The sequence below is a fragment of the Salmo salar genome, chromosome 05, assembly GCF_965601325.2.
Source record: "Salmo salar chromosome 05, fSalSal1, whole genome shotgun sequence".
NCBI classification, from domain to species: domain Eukaryota; kingdom Metazoa; phylum Chordata; class Actinopteri; order Salmoniformes; family Salmonidae; genus Salmo; species Salmo salar.
Genome location: NC_138295.1, coordinates 76,648,539 through 76,670,000, shown reverse-complemented (window position 1 = coordinate 76,670,000; position 21,462 = coordinate 76,648,539). Strand labels below are relative to the sequence as shown.

At 51.8% G+C, this 21,462-nt stretch overlaps 1 protein-coding gene across 3 annotated transcripts in view; it reads left to right on the top strand.

Annotated features, from left to right (window-relative positions):
• LOC106606013 (sorting nexin-27) overlaps positions 1–21,462 on the top strand; it is a 197,512-nt gene that overhangs the window by 16,255 nt on the left and 159,795 nt on the right. For all 3 annotated transcript variants that reach the window (XM_045718909.2, XM_045718907.2, XM_045718908.2), the window contains exons 7-8: positions 5,418–5,581; positions 5,872–5,961. In XM_045718909.2, the coding sequence (XP_045574865.2) occupies positions 5,418–5,581; positions 5,872–5,961 (254 nt within the window). The remainder of the gene's footprint in view (positions 1–5,417; positions 5,582–5,871; positions 5,962–21,462) is intronic.

Sequence of the window (21,462 nt, the reverse complement as noted above, 5' to 3'; positions counted from 1 at the left end):
CTCCCGCCGACCTAACCCTGTCGCTCGCTCTCTCTCTCTCCCGCCGACCTAACCCTGTCGCTCGCTCTCTCTCTGTCTCTCTCCCGCCGACCTAACCCTGTCGCTCTCTCTCTGTCTCTCTCCCGCCGACCTAACCCTGTCGCTCTCTCTCTGTCTCTCTCCCGCCGACCTAACCCTGTCGCTCTCTCTCTGTCTCTCTCCCGCCGACCTAACCCTGTCGCTCTCTCTCTGTCTCTCTCCCGCCGACCTAACCCTGTCGCTCTCTCTCTGTCTCTCTCCCGCCGACCTAACCCTGTCGCTCTCTCTCTGTCTCTCTCCCGCCGACCTAACCCTGTCGCTCTCTCTCTGTCTCTCTCCCGCCGACCTAACCCTGTCGCTCTCTCTCTGTCTCTCTCCCGCCGACCTAACCCTGTCGCTCTCTCTCTGTCTCTCTCCCGCCGACCTAACCCTGTCGCTCTCTCCCGCCGACCTAACCCTGTCGCTCTCTCCCGCCGACCTAACCCTGTCGCTCTCTCCCGCCGACCTAACCCTGTCGCTCTCTCCCGCCGACCTAACCCTGTCGCTCTCTCCCGCCGACCTAACCCTGTCGCTCTCTGTCGCTCTCTCTCTGTCTCTCTCCCGCCGACCTAACCCTGTCGCTCTCTCTCTCTCTCTCTCTCTCTCTCCCACCGACCTAACCCTGTCGCTCGCTCTCTCTCTGTCTCTCCCACCGACCTAACCCTGTCGCTCTCTCTCTCTCTCTCTCTCTCCCACCGACCTAACCCTGTCGCTCTCTCTCTGTCTCTCTCCCGCCGACCTAACCCTGTCGCTCGCTCTCTCTCTGTCTCTCTCCCGCCGACCTAACCCTGTCGCTCGCTCTCTCTCTGTCTCTCTCCCGCCGACCTAAACCTGTCGCTCGCTCTCTCTCTGTCTCTCTCCCACAGACCTAAACTTGTCGCTCTCTCTCTGTCTCTCTCCCGCCGACTTAAACCTGTAGCTCTCTCTCTGTCTCTCTCCCGCCGACCTAACCCTGTCGCTCTCTCTCTGTCTCTCTCCCGCCGACCTAACCCTGTCGCTCTCTCTCTGTCTCTCTCCCGCCGACCTAACCCTGTCGCTCTCTCTCTGTCTCTCTCCCGCCGACCTAACCCTGTCGCTCTCTCTCTGCTCTCTCCCGCCGACCTAACCCTGTCGCTCTCTCTGTCTCTCTCCCGCCGACCTAACCCTGTCGCTCTCTCTCTGTCTCTCTCCCGCCGACCTAACCCTGTCGCTCTCTCTCTGTCTCTCTCTCCCGCCGACCTAACCCTGTCGCTCTCTCTCTGTCTCTCTCTCCCGCCGACCTAACCCTGTCGCTCTCTCTCTGTCTCTCTCTCCCGCCGACCTAACCCTGTCGCTCTCTCTCTGTCTCTCTCTCCCGCCGACCTAACCCTGTCGCTCTCTCTCTCTCCCGCCGACCTAACCCTGTCGCTCTCTCTCTCTCCCGCCGACCTAACCCTGTCTCTCTCTCTCTCTGTCTCTCTCTCCCACCGACCTAACCCTGTCGCTCTCTCTCTGTCTCTCTCCCGCCGACCTAACCCTGTCGCTCTCTCTCTGTCTCTCTCCCGCCGACCTAACCCTGTCGCTCTCTCTCTGTCCCGCCGACCTAACCCTGTCGCTCTCTCTCTTTCCCGCCGACCTAACCCTGTCGCTCTCTCTCTCTCCCGCCGACCTAACCCTGTCGCTCTTTCTCTGTCTCTCTCTCCCGCCGACCTAACCCTGTCTCTCTCTCTCTGTCTCTCTCTCCCACCGACCTAACCCTGTCTGTCTCTCTCTCCCACCGACCTAACCCTGTCTCTCTCTCTCTCCCGCCGACCTAACCCTGTCGCTCTCTCTCTGTCTCTCTCCCGCCGACCTAACCCTGTCGCTCTCTCTCTGTCTCTCTCCCGCCGACCTAACCCTGTCGCTCTCTCTCTGTCTCTCTCCCGCCGACCTAACCCTGTCGCTCTCTCTCTCTCTCCCGCCGACCTAACCCTGTCGGTCTCTCTCTCTCTCCCGCCGACCTAACCCTGTCGGTCTCTCTCTCTCTCCCGCCGACCTAACCCTGTCGCTCTCTCTCTCTCTCCCGCCGACCTAACCCTGTCGCTCTCTCTCTCTCTCCCGCCGACCTAACCCCATCTCTCTCTCTCTCTCCCGCCGACCTAACCCTATCTCTCTCTCTCTCCCGCCGACCTAACCCTATCTCTCTCTCTCTCTCCCGCCGACCTAACCCTGTCGCTCTCTCTCCCGCCGACCTAACCCTGTCGCTCTCTCTCTCTCCCGCCGACCTAACCCTGTCGCTCTCTCTTTCTCCCGCCGACCTAACCCTGTCGCTCTCTCTCTGTCTCTCTCTCCCGCCGACCTAACCCTGTCGCTCTCTCTCTCCCGCCGACCTAACCCTGTCGCTCTCTCTCTGTCTCTCTCTCCCGCCGACCTAACCCTGTCGCTCTCTCTCTGTCTCTCTCTCCCGCCGACCTAACCCTGTCGCTCTCTCTCTGTCTCTCTCTCCCGCCGACCTAACCCTGTCGCTCTCTCTCTGTCTCTCTCTCCCGCCGACCTAACCCTGTCGCTCTCTCTCTCTCCCGCCGACCTAACCCTGTCGCTCTCTCTCTCTCCCGCCGACCTAACCCTGTCGCTCTCTCTCTCTCCCGCCGACCTAACCCTGTCGCTCTCTCTCTCTCCCGCCGACCTAACCCTGTCGCTCTCTCTCTCTCCCGCCGACCTAACCCTGTCGCTCTCTCTCTCTCCCGCCGACCTAACCCTGTCGCTCTCTCTCTCTCCCGCCGACCTAACCCTGTCGCTCTCTCTCTCTCCCGCCGACCTAACCCTGTCGCTCTCTCTCTCTCCCGCCGACCTAACCCTGTCGCTCTCTCTCTCTCCCGCCGACCTAACCCTGTCGCTCTCTCTCTCTCCCGCCGACCTAACCCTGTCGCTCTCTCTCTCTCCCGCCGACCTAACCCTGTCGCTCTCTCTCTCTCCCGCCGACCTAACCCTGTCGCTCTCTCTCTCTCCCGCCGACCTAACCCTGTCGCTCTCTCTCTCTCCCGCCGACCTAACCCTGTCGCTCTCTCTCTCTCCCGCCGACCTAACCCTGTCGCTCTCTCTCTCTCCCGCCGACCTAACCCTGTCGCTCTCTCTCTCTCCCGCCGACCTAACCCTGTCGCTCTCTCTCTCTCCCGCCGACCTAACCCTGTCGCTCTCTCTCTCTCCCGCCGACCTAACCCTGTCGCTCTCTCTCTCTCCCGCCGACCTAACCCTGTCGCTCTCTCTCTGTCTCTCTCTCCCGCCGACCTAACCCTGTCGCTCTCTCTCTGTCTCTCTCTCCCGCCGACCTAACCCTGTCGCTCTCTCTCTGTCCCGCCGACCTAACCCTGTCGCTCTCTCTCTGTCTCTCTCTCCCGCCGACCTAACCCTGTCGCTCTCTCCCGCCGACCTAACCCTGTCGCTCTCTCTCTGTCTCTCTCCCGCCGACCTAACCCTGTCGCTCTCTCTGTCTCTCTCCCGCCGACCTAACCCTGTCGCTCTCTCTCTGTCTCTCTCTCCCGCCGACCTAACCCTGTCTCTCTCTCTCTCTGTCTCTCTCTCCCGCCGACTTAACCCTGTCTCTCTCTCTCTCTCTGTCTCTCTCTCCCGCCGACCTAACCCTGTCTCTCTCTCTCCCGCCGACCTAACCCTGTCTCTCTCTCTCTCTCCCGCCGACCTAACCCTGTTTCTCTCTCTCTGTCTCTCTCTCCCGCCGACCTAACCCTGTTTCTCTCTCTCTGTCTCTCTCCCGCCGACCTAACCCTGTTTCTCTCTCTCTGTCTCTCTCCCGCCGACCTAACCCTGTTTCTCTCTCTCTCTCTCTCTCCCGCCGACCTAACCCTGTTTCTCTCTCTCTGTCTCTCTCTCCCGCCGACCTAACCCTGTTTCTCTCTCTCTGTCTCTCTCTCCCGCCGACCTAACCCTGTTTCTCTCTCTCTGTCTCTCTCCCGCCGACCTAACCCTGTTTCTCTCTCTCTGTCTCTCTCCCGCCGACCTAACCCTGTTTCTCTCTCTCTGTCTCTCTCTCCCGCCGACCTAACCCTGTTTCTCTCTCTCTGTCTCTCTCCCGCCGACCTAACCCTGTTTCTCTCTCTCTGTCTCTCTCTCCCGCCGACCTAACCCTGTTTCTCTCTCTCTGTCTCTCTCCCGCCGACCTAACCCTGTTTCTCTCTCTCTGTCTCTCTCCCGCCGACCTAACCCTGTTTCTCTCTCTCTCTCTCTCTCCCGCCGACCTAACCCTGTTTCTCTCTCTCTGTCTCTCTCTCCCGCCGACCTAACCCTGTTTCTCTCTCTCTGTCTCTCTCTCCCGCCGACCTAACCCTGTTTCTCTCTCTCTGTCTCTCTCCCGCCGACCTAACCCTGTTTCTCTCTCTCTGTCTCTCTCCCGCCGACCTAACCCTGTTTCTCTCTCTCTGTCTCTCTCTCCCGCCGACCTAACCCTGTTTCTCTCTCTCTGTCTCTCTCCCGCCGACCTAACCCTGTCGCTCTCTCTCTGTCTCTCTCTCCCGCCGACCTAACCCTGTCGCTCTCTCCCGCCGACCTAACCCTGTCGCTCTCTCTCTGTCTCTCTCCCGCCGACCTAACCCTGTCGCTCTCTCTGTCTCTCTCCCGCCGACCTAACCCTGTCGCTCTCTCTCTGTCTCTCTCTCCCGCCGACCTAACCCTGTCTCTCTCTCTCTCTGTCTCTCTCTCCCGCCGACTTAACCCTGTCTCTCTCTCTCTCTCTGTCTCTCTCTCCCGCCGACCTAACCCTGTCTCTCTCTCTCCCGCCGACCTAACCCTGTCTCTCTCTCTCTCTCCCGCCGACCTAACCCTGTTTCTCTCTCTCTGTCTCTCTCTCCCGCCGACCTAACCCTGTTTCTCTCTCTCTGTCTCTCTCCCGCCGACCTAACCCTGTTTCTCTCTCTCTGTCTCTCTCCCGCCGACCTAACCCTGTTTCTCTCTCTCTCTCTCTCTCCCGCCGACCTAACCCTGTTTCTCTCTCTCTGTCTCTCTCTCCCGCCGACCTAACCCTGTTTCTCTCTCTCTGTCTCTCTCTCCCGCCGACCTAACCCTGTTTCTCTCTCTCTGTCTCTCTCCCGCCGACCTAACCCTGTTTCTCTCTCTCTGTCTCTCTCCCGCCGACCTAACCCTGTTTCTCTCTCTCTGTCTCTCTCTCCCGCCGACCTAACCCTGTTTCTCTCTCTCTGTCTCTCTCCCGCCGACCTAACCCTGTTTCTCTCTCTCTGTCTCTCTCTCCCGCCGACCTAACCCTGTTTCTCTCTCTCTGTCTCTCTCTCCCGCCGACCTAACCCTGTTTCTCTCTCTCTGTCTCTCTCCCGCCGACCTAACCCTGTTTCTCTCTCTCTGTCTCTCTCCCGCCGACCTAACCCTGTCGCTCTCTGACTCTCTCTCTCCGTCAGTGCGTAAACTGGCTCCTAATGAGTTCCCCCACAAGCTGTATGTTCAGAACTACACGTCTGCTGTCCCTGGGACCTGCCTCACCCTGCGCAAGTGGCTCTTCACCACCGAGGAGGAGATCCTGCTTAATGACAACCAACTGGCCGTCAGCTACTGCTTCCACCAGGTGTGTGTGTGTCAGGGGAATGTGCATGTTGTGTGTGTGTGTCAGGGGAGTGTGCATGGTGCATGTTGTGTGTGCATGGTGTGTGTGTGTGTGTCAGGGGAGTGTGTGTGTGTCAGGGGAGTGTGCATGGTGTGTGTGTGTGTGTCAGGGGAATTTGCATTGTGTGTGTGTGTGTGTGTGTGTGTGTGTGTGTGTGTGTGTGTCAGGGGAATGTGCATGTTGTGTGTGTAAGGGAGAGTTCAGTTGGTTTGTCCATTATAACTCCCTCTCTCTCCCCCCACCTCTCTCAGGCGGTGGATGATGTGAAAAGGGGATTTATCAAGGCGGAGGAGAAGTCCTACCAGCTACAGAAATTAGCAGAACAGAAGAAGATGGCCATGGTTAGTGTCTCTCTCTCTCTCTCTCTCTGCTAGTCACTAGATGGCCATGGTTAGTGTCTCTCTCTCTCTCTCTGCTAGTCACTAGATGGCCATGGTTAGTGTCTCTCTCTCTCTCTCTCTCTGCTAGTCACTAGATGGCCATGGTTAGTGTCTCTCTCTCTCTCTCTCTGCTAGTCACTAGATGGCCATGGTTAGTGTCTCTCTCTCTCTCTGCTAGTCACTAGATGGCCATGGTTAGTGTCTCTCTCTCTCTCTGCTAGTCACTAGATGACCATGGTTAGTGTCTCTCTCTCTCTCTCTCTGCTAGTCACTAGATGACCATGGTTAGTGTCTCTCTCTCTCTCTGCTAGTCACTAGATGGCCATGGTTAGTGTCTCTCTCTCTCTCTCTCTCTGCTAGTCACTAGATGGCCATGGTTAGTGTCTCTCTCTCTCTGCTAGTCACTAGATGGCCATGGTTAGTGTCTCTCTCTCTCTGCTAGTCACTAGATGGTCATGGTTAGTGTCTCTCTCTCTCTGCTAGTCACTAGATGGCCATGGTTAGTGTCTCTCTCTCTCTCTCTCTCTGCTAGTCACTAGATGGCCATGGTTAGTGTCTCTCTCTCTCTCTGCTAGTCACTAGATGGCCATGGTTAATGTCTCTCTCTCTCTGCTAGTCACTAGATGGCCATGGTTAGTGTCTCTCTCTCTCTCTCTCTGCTAGTCACTAGATGGCCATGGTTAGTGTCTCTCTCTCTCTCTGCTAGTCACTAGATGGCCATGGTTAGTGTCTCTCTGTCTCTCTCTCTCTGCTAGTCACTAGATGGCCATGGTTAGTGTCTCTCTCTCTCTCTCTCTGCTAGTCACTAGATGGCCATGGTTAGTGTCTCTCTCTCTCTCTCTGCTAGTCACTAGATGGCCATGGTTAGTGTCTCTCTCTCTCTCTCTCTCTCTCTGCTAGTCACTAGATGGCCATGGTTAGTGTCTCTCTCTCTCTCTGCTAGTCACTAGATGGCCATGGTTAGTGTCTCTCTCTCTCTGCTAGTCACTAGATGGCCATGGTTAGTGTCTCTCTCTCTCTCTCTCTGCTAGTCACTAGATGGCCATGGTTAGTGTCTCTCTCTCTCTCTCTCTGCTAGTCACTAGATGGCCATGGTTAGTGTCTCTCTCTCTCTCTCTCTCTGCTAGTCACTAGATGGCCATGGTTAGTGTCTCTCTCTCTCTCTCTCTGCTAGTCACTAGATGGCCATGGTTAATGTCTCTCTCTCTCTCTCTGCTAGTCACTAGATGGCCATGGTTAGTGTCTCTCTCTCTCTCTCTCTGCTAGTCACTAGATGGCCATGGTTAGTGTCTCTCTCTCTCTCTCTCTCTGCTAGTCACTAGATGGTCATGGTTAGTGTCTCTCTCTCTCTCTCTCTCTGCTAGTCACTAGATGGCCATGGTTAGTGTCTCTCTCTCTCTGCTAGTCACTAGATGGCCATGGTTAGTCTCTCTCTCTCTCTCTCTCTGCTAGTCACTAGATGGCCATGGTTAGTGTCTCTCTCTCTCTCTCTCTCTGCTAGTCACTAGATGGCCATGGTTAGTCTCTCTCTCTCTCTCTCTCTGCTAGTCACTAGATGGCCATGGTTAGTGTCTCTCTCTCTCTCTCTGCTAGTCACTAGATGGCCATGGTTAGTGTCTCTCTCTCTCTCTCTGCTAGTCACTAGATGGCCATGGTTAGTGTCTCTCTCTCTCTCTCTCTCTCTCTGCTAGTCACTAGATGGCCATGGTTAGTGTCTCTCTCTCTCTCTGCTAGTCACTAGATGGCCATGGTTAGTGTCTCTCTCTCTCTCTCTCTCTCTCTGCTAGTCACTAGATGGCCATGGTTAGTGTCTCTCTCTCTCTCTCTCTCTCTCTGCTAGTCACTAGATGGCCATGGTTAGTGTCTCTCTCTCTCTCTGCTAGTCACTAGATGGCCATGGTTAGTGTCTCTCTCTCTCTCTCTCTCTGCTATTCACTAGATGGCCATGGTTAGTGTCTCTCTCTCTCTGCTAGTCACTAGATGGCCATGGTTAGTGTCTCTCTCTCTCTCTGCTAGTCACTAGATGGCCATGGTTAGTGTCTCTCTCTCTCTGCTAGTCACTAGATGGCCATGGTTAATGTCTCTCTCTCTCTCTCTGCTAGTCACTAGATGGCCATGGTTAGTGTCTCTCTCTCTCTCTCTCTGCTAGTCACTAGATGGTCATGGTTAGTGTCTCTCTCTCTCTGCTAGTCACTAGATGGCCATGGTTAATGTCTCTCTCTCTCTCTCTGCTAGTCACTAGATGGTCATGGTTAGTGTCTCTCTCTCTCTCTCTCTCTGCTAGTCACTAGATGGCCATGGTTAGTGTCTCTCTCTCTCTGCTAGTCACTAGATGGCCATGGTTAATGTCTCTCTCTCTCTCTCTGCTAGTCACTAGATGGTCATGGTTAGTGTCTCTCTCTCTCTCTCTCTCTGCTAGTCACTAGATGGTCATGGTTAGTGTCTCTCTCTCTCTCTCTCTCTGCTAGTCACTAGATGGCCATGGTTAGTGTCTCTCTCTCTCTGCTAGTCACTAGATGGCCATGGTTAGTGTCTCTCTCTCTCTCTCTCTGCTAGTCACTAGATGGCCATGGTTAGTCTCTCTCTCTCTCTCTCTGCTAGTCACTAGATGGCCATGGTTAGTGTCTCTCTCTCTCTCTCTGCTAGTCACTAGATGGCCATGGTTAGTGTCTCTCTCTCTCTCTCTGCTAGTCACTAGATGGCCATGGTTAGTGTCTCTCTCTCTCTCTCTGCTAGTCACTAGATGGCCATGGTTAGTGTCTCTCTCTCTCTCTCTCTCTGCTAGTCACTAGATGGCCATGGTTAGTGTCTCTCTCTCTCTCTCTCTGCTAGTCACTAGATGGCCATGGTTAGTGTCTCTCTCTCTCTGCTAGTCACTAGATGGCCATGGTTAGTGTCTCTCTCTCTCTGCTAGTCACTAGATGGCCATGGTTAGTCTCTCTCTCTCTCTCTGCTAGTCACTAGATGGCCATGGTTAGTGTCTCTCTCTCTCTCTGCTAGTCACTAGATGGCCATGGTTAGTGTCTCTCTCTCTCTCTGCTAGTCACTAGATGGCCATGGTTAGTGTCTCTCTCTCTCTCTGCTAGTCACTAGATGGCCATGGTTAGTGTCTCTCTCTCTCTCTCTGCTAGTCACTAGATGGCCATGGTTAGTGTCTCTCTCTCTCTCTGCTAGTCACTAGATGGCCATGGTTAGTGTCTCTCTCTCTCTGCTAGTCACTAGATGGCCATGGTTAGTGTCTCTCTCTCTCTCTCTGCTAGTCACTAGATGGCCATGGTTAGTGTCTCTCTCTCTCTCTGCTAGTCACTAGATGGCCATGGTTAGTGTCTCTCTCTCTCTCTCTGCTAGTCACTAGATGGCCATGGTTAGTGTCTCTCTCTCTCTCTCTGCTAGTCACTAGATGGCCATGGTTAGTGTCTCTCTCTCTCTCTCTCTCGCTAGTCACTAGATGGCCATGGTTAGTGTCTCTCTCTCTCTCTCTCTGCTAGTCACTAGATGGCCATGGTTAGTGTCTCTCTCTCTCTCGCTAGTCACTAGATGGCCATGGTTAGTGTCTCTCTCTCTCTGCTAGTCACTAGATGGCCATGGTTAGTCTCTCTCTCTCTCTCTGCTAGTCACTAGATGGCCATGGTTAGTGTCTCTCTCTCTCTCTCTGCTAGTCACTAGATGGCCATGGTTAGTGTCTCTCTCTCTCTCTGCTAGTCACTAGATGGCCATGGTTAGTGTCTCTCTCTCTCTCTGCTAGTCACTAGATGGCCATGGTTAGTGTCTCTCTCTCTCTCTCTGCTAGTCACTAGATGGCCATGGTTAGTGTCTCTCTCTCTCTCTGCTAGTCACTAGATGGCCATGGTTAGTGTCTCTCTCTCTCTCTGCTAGTCACTAGATGGCCATGGTTAGTGCTCTCTCTCTCTCTCTGCTAGTCACTAGATGGCCATGGTTAGTGTCTCTCTCTCTCTCTGCTAGTCACTAGATGGCCATGGTTAGTGTCTCTCTCTCTCTCTCTGCTAGTCACTAGATGGCCATGGTTAGTGTCTCTCTCTCTCTCTCTCTGCTAGTCACTAGATGGCCATGGTTAGTGTCTCTCTCTCTCTCTCTGCTAGTCACTAGATGGCCATGGTTAGTGTCTCTCTCTCTCTCTCTGCTAGTCACTAGATGGCCATGGTTAGTGTCTCTCTCTCTCTCTCTCTGCTAGTCACTAGATGGCCATGGTTAGTGTCTCTCTCTCTCTCTGCTAGTCACTAGATGGCCATGGTTAGTGTCTCTCTCTCTCTCTCTCTGCTAGTCACTAGATGGCCATGGTTAGTGTCTCTCTCTCTCTCTCTGCTAGTCACTAGATGGCCATGGTTAGTGTCTCTCTCTCTCTCTCTGCTAGTCACTAGATGGCCATGGTTAGTGTCTCTCTCTCTCTCTCTGCTAGTCACTAGATGGCCATGGTTAGTGTCTCTCTCTCTCTCTGCTAGTCACTAGATGGCCATGGTTAGTGTCTCTCTCTCTCTCTCTGCTAGTCACTAGATGGCCATGGTTAGTGTCTCTCTCTCTCTCTCTGCTAGTCACTAGATGGCCATGGTTAGTGTCTCTCTCTCTCTCTGCTAGTCACTAGATGGCCATGGTTAGTGTCTCTCTCTCTCTCTCTGCTAGTCACTAGATGGCCATGGTTAGTGTCTCTCTCTCTCTCTGCTAGTCACTAGATGGCCATGGTTAGTGTCTCTCTCTCCTCTCTCTGCTAGTCACTAGATGGCCATGGTTAGTGTCTCTCTCTCTCTGCTAGTCACTAGATGGCCATGGTTAGTGTCTCTCTCTCTCTCTGCTAGTCACTAGATGGCCATGGTTAGTGTCTCTCTCTCTCTCTCTCTGCTAGTCACTAGATGGCCATGGTTAGTGTCTCTCTCTCTCTCTGCTAGTCACTAGATGGCCATGGTTAGTGTCTCTCTCTCTCTCTCTCTGCTAGTCACTAGATGGCCATGGTTAGTGTCTCTCTCTCTCTCTCTGCTAGTCACTAGATGGCCATGGTTAGTGTCTCTCTCTCTCTCGCTAGTCACTAGATGGCCATGGTTAGTGTCTCTCTCTCTCTCTGCTAGTCACTAGATGGCCATGGTTAGTGTCTCTCTCTCTCTCTGCTAGTCACTAGATGGCCATGGTTAGTGTCTCTCTCTCTCTCTGCTAGTCACTAGATGGCCATGGTTAGTGTCTCTCTCTCTCTCTGCTAGTCACTAGATGGCCATGGTTAGTGTCTCTCTCTCTCTCTCTCTGCTAGTCACTAGATGGCCATGGTTAGTGTCTCTCTCTCTCTCTGCTAGTCACTAGATGGCCATGGTTAGTGTCTCTCTCTCTCTCTCTGCTAGTCACTAGATGGCCATGGTTAGTGTCTCTCTCTCTCTCTCTCTGCTAGTCACTAGATGGCCATGGTTAGTGTCTCTCTCTCTCTCTCTGCTAGTCACTAGATGGCCATGGTTAGTGTCTCTCTCTCTCTCTCTGCTAGTCACTAGATGGCCATGGTTAGTGTCTCTCTCTCTCTCTCTGCTAGTCACTAGATGGCCATGGTTAGTGTCTCTCTCTCTCTCTCTCTGCTAGTCACTAGATGGCCATGGTTAGTGTCTCTCTCTCTCTCTCTGCTAGTCACTAGATGGCCATGGTTAGTGTCTCTCTCTCTCTCTCTGCTAGTCACTAGATGGCCATGGTTAGTGTCTCTCTCTCTCTCTGCTAGTCACTAGATGGCCATGGTTAGTGTCTCTCTCTCTCTCTCTGCTAGTCACTAGATGGCCATGGTTAGTGTCTCTCTCTCTCTCTCTCTGCTAGTCACTAGATGGCCATGGTTAGTGTCTCTCTCTCTCTCTCTGCTAGTCACTAGATGGCCATGGTTAGTGTCTCTCTCTCTCTCTCTGCTAGTCACTAGATGGCCATGGTTAGTGTCTCTCTCTCTCTCTCTGCTAGTCACTAGATGGCCATGGTTAGTGTCTCTCTCTCTCTCTGCTAGTCACTAGATGGCCATGGTTAGTGTCTCTCTCTCTCTCTCTGCTAGTCACTAGATGGCCATGGTTAGTGTCTCTCTCTCTCTGCTAGTCACTAGATGGCCATGGTTAGTGTCTCTCTCTCTCTGCTAGTCACTAGATGGCCATGGTTAGTGTCTCTCTCTCTCTCTGCTAGTCACTAGATGGCCATGGTTAGTGTCTCTCTCTCTCTCTCTGCTAGTCACTAGATGGCCATGGTTAGTGTCTCTCTCTCTCTCTCTGCTAGTCACTAGATGGCCATGGTTAGTGTCTCTCTCTCTCTCTGCTAGTCACTAGATGGCCATGGTTAGTGTCTCTCTCTCTCTCTGCTAGTCACTAGATGGCCATGGTTAGTGTCTCTCTCTCTCTCTCTGCTAGTCACTAGATGGCCATGGTTAGTGTCTCTCTCTCTCTCTGCTAGTCACTAGATGGCCATGGTTAGTGTCTCTCTCTCTCTCTGCTAGTCACTAGATGGCCATGGTTAGTGTCTCTCTCTCTCTCTCTGCTAGTCACTAGATGGCCATGGTTAGTGTCTCTCTCTCTCTCTGCTAGTCACTAGATGGCCATGGTTAGTGTCTCTCTCTCTCTGCTAGTCACTAGATGGCCATGGTTAGTGTCTCTCTCTCTCTCTGCTAGTCACTAGATGGCCATGGTTAGTGTCTCTCTCTCTCTCTGCTAGTCACTAGATGGCCATGGTTAGTGTCTCTCTCTCTCTGCTAGTCACTAGATGGCCATGGTTAGTGTCTCTCTCTCTCTCTGCTAGTCACTAGATGGCCATGGTTAGTGTCTCTCTCTCTCTCTCTCTGCTAGTCACTAGATGGCCATGGTTAGTGTCTCTCTCTCTCTCCTCTGCTAGTCACTAGATGGCCATGGTTAGTGTCTCTCTCTCTCTGCTAGTCACTAGATGGCCATGGTTAGTGTCTCTCTCTCTCTCTCTGCTAGTCACTAGATGGCCATGGTTAGTGTCTCTCTCTCTCTCTCTCTGCTAGTCACTAGATGGCCATGGTTAGTGTCTCTCTCTCTCTCTGCTAGTCACTAGATGGCCATGGTTAGTGTCTCTCTCTCTCTCTGCTAGTCACTAGATGGCCATGGTTAGTGTCTCTCTCTCTCTCTCTGCTAGTCACTAGATGGCCATGGTTAGTGTCTCTCTCTCTCTCTCTGCTAGTCACTAGATGGCCATGGTTAGTGTCTCTCTCTCTCTCTCTGCTAGTCACTAGATGGCCATGGTTAGTGTCTCTCTCTCTCTCTGCTAGTCACTAGATGGCCATGGTTAGTGTCTCTCTCTCTCTCTCTGCTAGTCACTAGATGGCCATGGTTAGTGTCTCTCTCTCTCTCTGCTAGTCACTAGATGGCCATGGTTAGTGTCTCTCTCTCTCTCTGCTAGTCACTAGATGGCCATGGTTAGTGTCTCTCTCTCTCTCTGCTAGTCACTAGATGGCCATGGTTAGTGTCTCTCTCTCTCTCTGCTAGTCACTAGATGGCCATGGTTAGTGTCTCTCTCTCTCTCTCGCTAGTCACTAGATGGCCATGGTTAGTGTCTCTCTCTCTCTCTCTGCTAGTCACTAGATGGCCATGGTTAGTGTCTCTCTCTCTCTCTGCTAGTCACTAGATGGCCATGGTTAGTGTCTCTCTCTCTCTCTGCTAGTCACTAGATGGCCATGGTTAGTGTCTCTCTCTCTCTCTCTGCTAGTCACTAGATGGCCATGGTTAGTGTCTCTCTCTCTCTCTCTGCTAGTCACTAGATGGCCATGGTTAGTGTCTCTCTCTCTCTCTCTGCTAGTCACTAGATGGCCATGGTTAGTGTCTCTCTCTCTCTCTGCTAGTCACTAGATGGCCATGGTTAGTGTCTCTCTCTCTCTCTCTGCTAGTCACTAGATGGCCATGGTTAGTGTCTCTCTCTCTCTCGCTAGTCACTAGATGGCCATGGTTAGTGTCTCTCTCTCTCTCTGCTAGTCACTAGATGGCCATGGTTAGTGTCTCTCTCTCTCTCTGCTAGTCACTAGATGGCCATGGTTAGTGTCTCTCTCTCTCTCTGCTAGTCACTAGATGGCCATGGTTAGTGTCTCTCTCTCTCTCTGCTAGTCACTAGATGGCCATGGTTAGTGTCTCTCTCTCTCCTGCTAGTCACTAGATGGCCATGGTTAGTGTCTCTCTCTCTCTCTGCTAGTCACTAGATGGCCATGGTTAGTGTCTCTCTCTCTCTCTGCTAGTCACTAGATGGCCATGGTTAGTGTCTCTCTCTCTCTCTCTGCTAGTCACTAGATGGCCATGGTTAGTGTCTCTCTCTCTCTCTCTGCTAGTCACTAGATGGCCATGGTTAGTGTCTCTCTCTCTCTGCTAGTCACTAGATGGCCATGGTTAGTGTCTCTCTCTCTCTCTGCTAGTCACTAGATGGCCATGGTTAGTGTCTCTCTCTCTCTCTCTGCTAGTCACTAGATGGCCATGGTTAGTGTCTCTCTCTCTCTCTCTGCTAGTCACTAGATGGCCATGGTTAGTGTCTCTCTCTCTCTCTCTCTGCTAGTCACTAGATGGCCATGGTTAGTGTCTCTCTCTCTCTCTGCTAGTCACTAGATGGCCATGGTTAGTGTCTCTCTCTCTCTCTGCTAGTCACTAGATGGCCATGGTTAGTGTCTCTCTCTCTCTCTGCTAGTCACTAGATGGCCATGGTTAGTGTCTCTCTCTCTCTCTCTCTGCTAGTCACTAGATGGCCATGGTTAGTGTCTCTCTCTCTCTCTGCTAGTCACTAGATGGCCATGGTTAGTGTCTCTCTCTCTCTGCTAGTCACTAGATGGCCATGGTTAGTGTCTCTCTCTCTCTCTCTGCTAGTCACTAGATGGCCATGGTTAGTGTCTCTCTCTCTCTCTCTGCTAGTCACTAGATGGCCATGGTTAGTGTCTCTCTCTCTCTCTGCTAGTCACTAGATGGCCATGGTTAGTGTCTCTCTCTCTCTCTGCTAGTCACTAGATGGCCATGGTTAGTGTCTCTCTCTCTCTCTCTCTGCTAGTCACTAGATGGCCATGGTTAGTGTCTCTCTCTCTCTCTGCTAGTCACTAGATGGCCATGGTTAGTGTCTCTCTCTCTCTCTGCTAGTCACTAGATGGCCATGGTTAGTGTCTCTCTCTCTCTCTCTGCTAGTCACTAGATGGCCATGGTTAGTGTCTCTCTCTCTCTCTCTGCTAGTCACTAGATGGCCATGGTTAGTGTCTCTCTCTCTCTCTGCTAGTCACTAGATGGCCATGGTTAGTGTCTCTCTCTCTCTCTCTGCTAGTCACTAGATGGCCATGGTTAGTGTCTCTCTCTCTCTCTGCTAGTCACTAGATGGCCATGGTTAGTGTCTCTCTCTCTCTCTGCTAGTCACTAGATGGCCATGGTTAGTGTCTCTCTCTCTCTCTGCTAGTCACTAGATGGCCATGGTTAGTGTCTCTCTCTCTCTCTGCTAGTCACTAGATGGCCATGGTTAGTGTCTCTCTCTCTCTCTCGCTAGTCACTAGATGGCCATGGTTAGTGTCTCTCTCTCTCTCTCTGCTAGTCACTAGATGGCCATGGTTAGTGTCTCTCTCTCTCTCTCTGCTAGTCACTAGATGGCCATGGTTAGTGTCTCTCTCTCTCTCTCTGCTAGTCACTAGATGGCCATGGTTAGTGTCTCTCTCTCTCTCTGCTAGTCACTAGATGGCCATGGTTAGTGTCTCTCTCTCTCTCTGCTAGTCACTAGATGGCCATGGTTAGTGTCTCTCTCTCTCTCTGCTAGTCACTAGATGGCCATGGTTAGTGTCTCTCTCTCTCTCTCTGCTAGTCACTAGATGGCCATGGTTAGTGTCTCTCTCTCTCTCTCTGCTAGTCACTAGATGGCCATGGTTAGTGTCTCTCTCTCTCTCTCTCGCTAGTCACTAGATGGCCATGGTTAGTGTCTCTCTCTCTCTCTCTGCTAGTCACTAGATGGCCATGGTTAGTGTCTCTCTCTCTCTCTCTGCTAGTCACTAGATGGCCATGGTTAGTGTCTCTCTCTCTCTCTCTCTGCTAGTCACTAGATGGCCATGGTTAGTGTCTCTCTCTCTCTCTGCTAGTCACTAGATGGCCATGGTTAGTGTCTCTCTCTCTCTCTGCTAGTCACTAGATGGCCATGGTTAGTGTCTCTCTCTCTCTCTCTGCTAGTCACTAGATGGCCATGGTTAGTGTCTCTCTCTCTCTCTCTGCTAGTCACTAGATGGCCATGGTTAGTGTCTCTCTCTCTCTCTGCTAGTCACTAGATGGCCATGGTTAGTGTCTCTCTCTCTCTCTGCTAGTCACTAGATGGCCATGGTTAGTGTCTCTCTCTCTCTCTGCTAGTCACTAGATGGCCATGGTTAGTGTCTCTCTCTCTCTCTGCTAGTCACTAGATGGCCATGGTTAGTGTCTCTCTCTCTCTCTGCTAGTCACTAGATGGCCATGGTTAGTGTCTCTCTCTCTCTCTCTCTGCTAGTCACTAGATGGCCATGGTTAGTGTCTCTCTCTCTCTCTCTGCTAGTCACTAGATGGCCATGGTTAGTGTCTCTCTCTCTCTCTCTGCTAGTCACTAGATGGCCATGGTTAGTGTCTCTCTCTCTCTCTGCTAGTCACTAGATGGCCATGGTTAGTGTCTCTCTCTCTCTCTGCTAGTCACTAGATGGCCATGGTTAGTGTCTCTCTCTCTCTCTCTGCTAGTCACTAGATGGCCATGGTTAGTGTCTCTCTCTCTCTCTCTGCTAGTCACTAGATGGCCATGGTTAGTGTCTCTCTCTCTCTCTCTGCTAGTCACTAGATGGCCATGGTTAGTGTCTCTCTCTCTCTCTCTGCTAGTCACTAGATGGCCATGGTTAGTGTCTCTCTCTCTCTCTCTGCTAGTCACTAGATGGCCATGGTTAGTGTCTCTCTCTCTCTCTCTGCTAGTCACTAGATGGCCATGGTTAGTGTCTCTCTCTCTCTCTGCTAGTCACTAGATGGCCATGGTTAGTGTCTCTCTCTCTCTCTGCTAGTCACTAGATGGCCATGGTTAGTGTCTCTCTCTCTCTCTCGCTAGTCACTAGATGGCCATGGTTAGTGTCTCTCTCTCTCTCTCTGCTAGTCACTAGATGGCCATGGTTAGTGTCTCTCTCTCTCTCTCTGCTAGTCACTAGATGGCCATGGTTAGTGTCTCTCTCTCTCTCTGCTAGTCACTAGATGGCCATGGTTAGTGTCTCTCTCTCTCTCTGCTAGTCACTAGATGGCCATGGTTAGTGTCTCTCTCTCTCTCTCTGCTAGTCACTAGATGGCCATGGTTAGTGTCTCTCTCTCTCTCTCTGCTAGTCACTAGATGGCCATGGTTAGTGTCTCTCTCTCTCTCTGCTAGTCACTAGATGGCCATGGTTAGTGTCTCTCTCTCTCTCTGCTAGTCACTAGATGGCCATGGTTAGTGTCTCTCTCTCTCTCTCTGCTAGTCACTAGATGGCCATGGTTAGTGTCTCTCTCTCTCTCTGCTAGTCACTAGATGGCCATGGTTAGTGTCTCTCTCTCTCTCTGCTAGTCACTAGATGGCCATGGTTAGTGTCTCTCTCTCTCTCTGCTAGTCACTAGATGGCCATGGTTAGTGTCTCTCTCTCTCTCTGCTAGTCACTAGATGGCCATGGTTAGTGTCTCTCTCTCTCTCTGCTAGTCACTAGATGGCCATGGTTAGTGTCTCTCTCTCTCTCTCTGCTAGTCACTAGATGGCCATGGTTAGTGTCTCTCTCTCTCTCTGCTAGTCACTAGATGGCCATGGTTAGTGTCTCTCTCTCTCTCTGCTAGTCACTAGATGGCCATGGTTAGTGTCTCTCTCTCTCTCTCTGCTAGTCACTAGATGGCCATGGTTAGTGTCTCTCTCTCTCTCTCTGCTAGTCACTAGATGGCCATGGTTAGTGTCTCTCTCTCTCTCTCTGCTAGTCACTAGATGGCCATGGTTAGTGTCTCTCTCTCTCTCTCTGCTAGTCACTAGATGGCCATGGTTAGTGTCTCTCTCTCTCTCTCTGCTAGTCACTAGATGGCCATGGTTAGTGTCTCTCTCTCTCTCTGCTAGTCACTAGATGGCCATGGTTAGTGTCTCTCTCTCTCTCTCTGCTAGTCACTAGATGGCCATGGTTAGTGTCTCTCTCTCTCTCTGCTAGTCACTAGATGGCCATGGTTAGTGTCTCTCTCTCTCTCTGCTAGTCACTAGATGGCCATGGTTAGTGTCTCTCTCTCTCTGCTAGTCACTAGATGGCCATGGTTAGTGTCTCTCTCTCTCTGCTAGTCACTAGATGGCCATGGTTAGTGTCTCTCTCTCTCTCTGCTAGTCACTAGATGGCCATGGTTAGTGTCTCTCTCTCTCTCTGCTAGTCACTAGATGGCCATGGTTAGTGTCTCTCTCTCTCTCTCTGCTAGTCACTAGATGGCCATGGTTAGTGTCTCTCTCTCTCTCTCTCTGCTAGTCACTAGATGGCCATGGTTAGTGTCTCTCTCTCTCTCTCTGCTAGTCACTAGATGGCCATGGTTAGTGTCTCTCTCTCTCTCTGCTAGTCACTAGATGGCCATGGTTAGTGTCTCTCTCTCTCTCTGCTAGTCACTAGATGGCCATGGTTAGTGTCTCTCTCTCTCTCTCTGCTAGTCACTAGATGGCCATGGTTAGTGTCTCTCTCTCTCTCTGCTAGTCACTAGATGGCCATGGTTAGTGTCTCTCTCTCTCTCTGCTAGTCACTAGATGGCCATGGTTAGTGTCTCTCTCTCTCTCTGCTAGTCACTAGATGGCCATGGTTAGTGTCTCTCTCTCTCTCTCTGCTAGTCACTAGATGGCCATGGTTAGTGTCTCTCTCTCTCTCTCTGCTAGTCACTAGATGGCCATGGTTAGTGTCTCTCTCTCTCTCTCTGCTAGTCACTAGATGGCCATGGTTAGTGTCTCTCTCTCTCTCTCTGCTAGTCACTAGATGGCCATGGTTAGTGTCTCTCTCTCTCTCTCTGCTAGTCACTAGATGGCCATGGTTAGTGTCTCTCTCTCTCTCTGCTAGTCACTAGATGGCCATGGTTAGTGTCTCTCTCTCTCTCTGCTAGTCACTAGATGGCCATGGTTAGTGTCTCTCTCTCTCTCGCTAGTCACTAGATGGCCATGGTTAGTGTCTCTCTCTCTCTCTCTGCTAGTCACTAGATGGCCATGGTTAGTGTCTCTCTCTCTCTCTCTGCTAGTCACTAGATGGCCATGGTTAGTGTCTCTCTCTCTCTCTCTGCTAGTCACTAGATGGCCATGGTTAGTGTCTCTCTCTCTCTCTCTGCTAGTCACTAGATGGCCATGGTTAGTGTCTCTCTCTCTCTCTCTGCTAGTCACTAGATGGCCATGGTTAGTGTCTCTCTCTCTCTCTGCTAGTCACTAGATGGCCATGGTTAGTGTCTCTCTCTCTCTCTCGCTAGTCACTAGATGGCCATGGTTAGTGTCTCTCTCTCTCTCTCTGCTAGTCACTAGATGGCCATGGTTAGTGTCTCTCTCTCTCTCTCTCTGCTAGTCACTAGATGGCCATGGTTAGTGTCTCTCTCTCTCTCTGCTAGTCACTAGATGGCCATGGTTAGTGTCTCTCTCTCTCTCGCTAGTCACTAGATGGCCATGGTTAGTGTCTCTCTCTCTCTCTGCTAGTCACTAGATGGCCATGGTTAGTGTCTCTCTCTCTCTCTGCTAGTCACTAGATGGCCATGGTTAGTGTCTCTCTCTCTCTCTCTGCTAGTCACTAGATGGCCATGGTTAGTGTCTCTCTCTCTCTCTCTGCTAGTCACTAGATGGCCATGGTTAGTGTCTCTCTCTCTCTCTCTCTGCTAGTCACTAGATGGCCATGGTTAGTGTCTCTCTCTCTCTCTCTGCTAGTCACTAGATGGCCATGGTTAGTGTCTCTCTCTCTCTCTCTGCTAGTCACTAGATGGCCATGGTTAGTGTCTCTCTCTCTCTCTGCTAGTCACTAGATGGCCATGGTTAGTGTCTCTCTCTCTCTCTCTGCTAGTCACTAGATGGCCATGGTTAGTGTCTCTCTCTCTCTCTCTCTGCTAGTCACTAGATGGCCATGGTTAGTGTCTCTCTCTCTCTCTGCTAGTCACTAGATGGCCATGGTTAGTGTCTCTCTCTCTCTCTCTGCTAGTCACTAGATGGCCATGGTTAGTGTCTCTCTCTCTCTCTGCTAGTCACTAGATGGCCATGGTTAGTGTCTCTCTCTCTCTCTCTGCTAGTCACTAGATGGCCATGGTTAGTGTCTCTCTCTCTCTCTGCTAGTCACTAGATGGCCATGGTTAGTGTCTCTCTCTCTCTCTGCTAGTCACTAGATGGCCATGGTTAGTGTCTCTCTCTCTCTCTCTGCTAGTCACTAGATGGCCATGGTTAGTGTCTCTCTCTCTCTCTCGCTAGTCACTAGATGGCCATGGTTAGTGTCTCTCTCTCTCTCTCTGCTAGTCACTAGATGGCCATGGTTAGTGTCTCTCTCTCTCTCTGCTAGTCACTAGATGGCCATGGTTAGTGTCTCTCTCTCTCTCTCTGCTAGTCACTAGATGGCCATGGTTAGTGTCTCTCTCTCTCTCTGCTAGTCACTAGATGGCCATGGTTAGTGTCTCTCTCTCTCTCTCTGCTAGTCACTAGATGGCCATGGTTAGTGTCTCTCTCTCTCTCTCGCTAGTCACTAGATGGCCATGGTTAGTGTCTCTCTCTCTCTCTGCTAGTCACTAGATGGCCATGGTTAGTGTCTCTCTCTCTCTCTCTGCTAGTCACTAGATGGCCATGGTTAGTGTCTCTCTCTCTCTCTCTGCTAGTCACTAGATGGCCATGGTTAGTGTCTCTCTCTCTCTCTGCTAGTCACTAGATGGCCATGGTTAGTGTCTCTCTCTCTCTCTGCTAGTCACTAGATGGCCATGGTTAGTGTCTCTCTCTCTCTCTGCTAGTCACTAGATGGCCATGGTTAGTGTCTCTCTCTCTCTCTCTGCTAGTCACTAGATGGCCATGGTTAGTGTCTCTCTCTCTCTCTCTGCTAGTCACTAGATGGCCATGGTTAGTGTCTCTCTCTCTCTCTGCTAGTCACTAGATGGCCATGGTTAGTGTCTCTCTCTCTCTCTGCTAGTCACTAGATGGCCATGGTTAGTGTCTCTCTCTCTCTCTCTGCTAGTCACTAGATGGCCATGGTTAGTGTCTCTCTCTCTCTCTCTGCTAGTCACTAGATGGCCATGGTTAGTGTCTCTCTCTCTCTCTCTGCTAGTCACTAGATGGCCATGGTTAGTGTCTCTCTCTCTCTCTCTCTGCTAGTCACTAGATGGCCATGGTTAGTGTCTCTCTCTCTCTCTGCTAGTCACTAGATGGCCATGGTTAGTGTCTCTCTCTCTCTCTGCTAGTCACTAGATGGCCATGGTTAGTGTCTCTCTCTCTCTCTGCTAGTCACTAGATGGCCATGGTTAGTGTCTCTCTCTCTCTCTGCTAGTCACTAGATGGCCATGGTTAGTGTCTCTCTCTCTC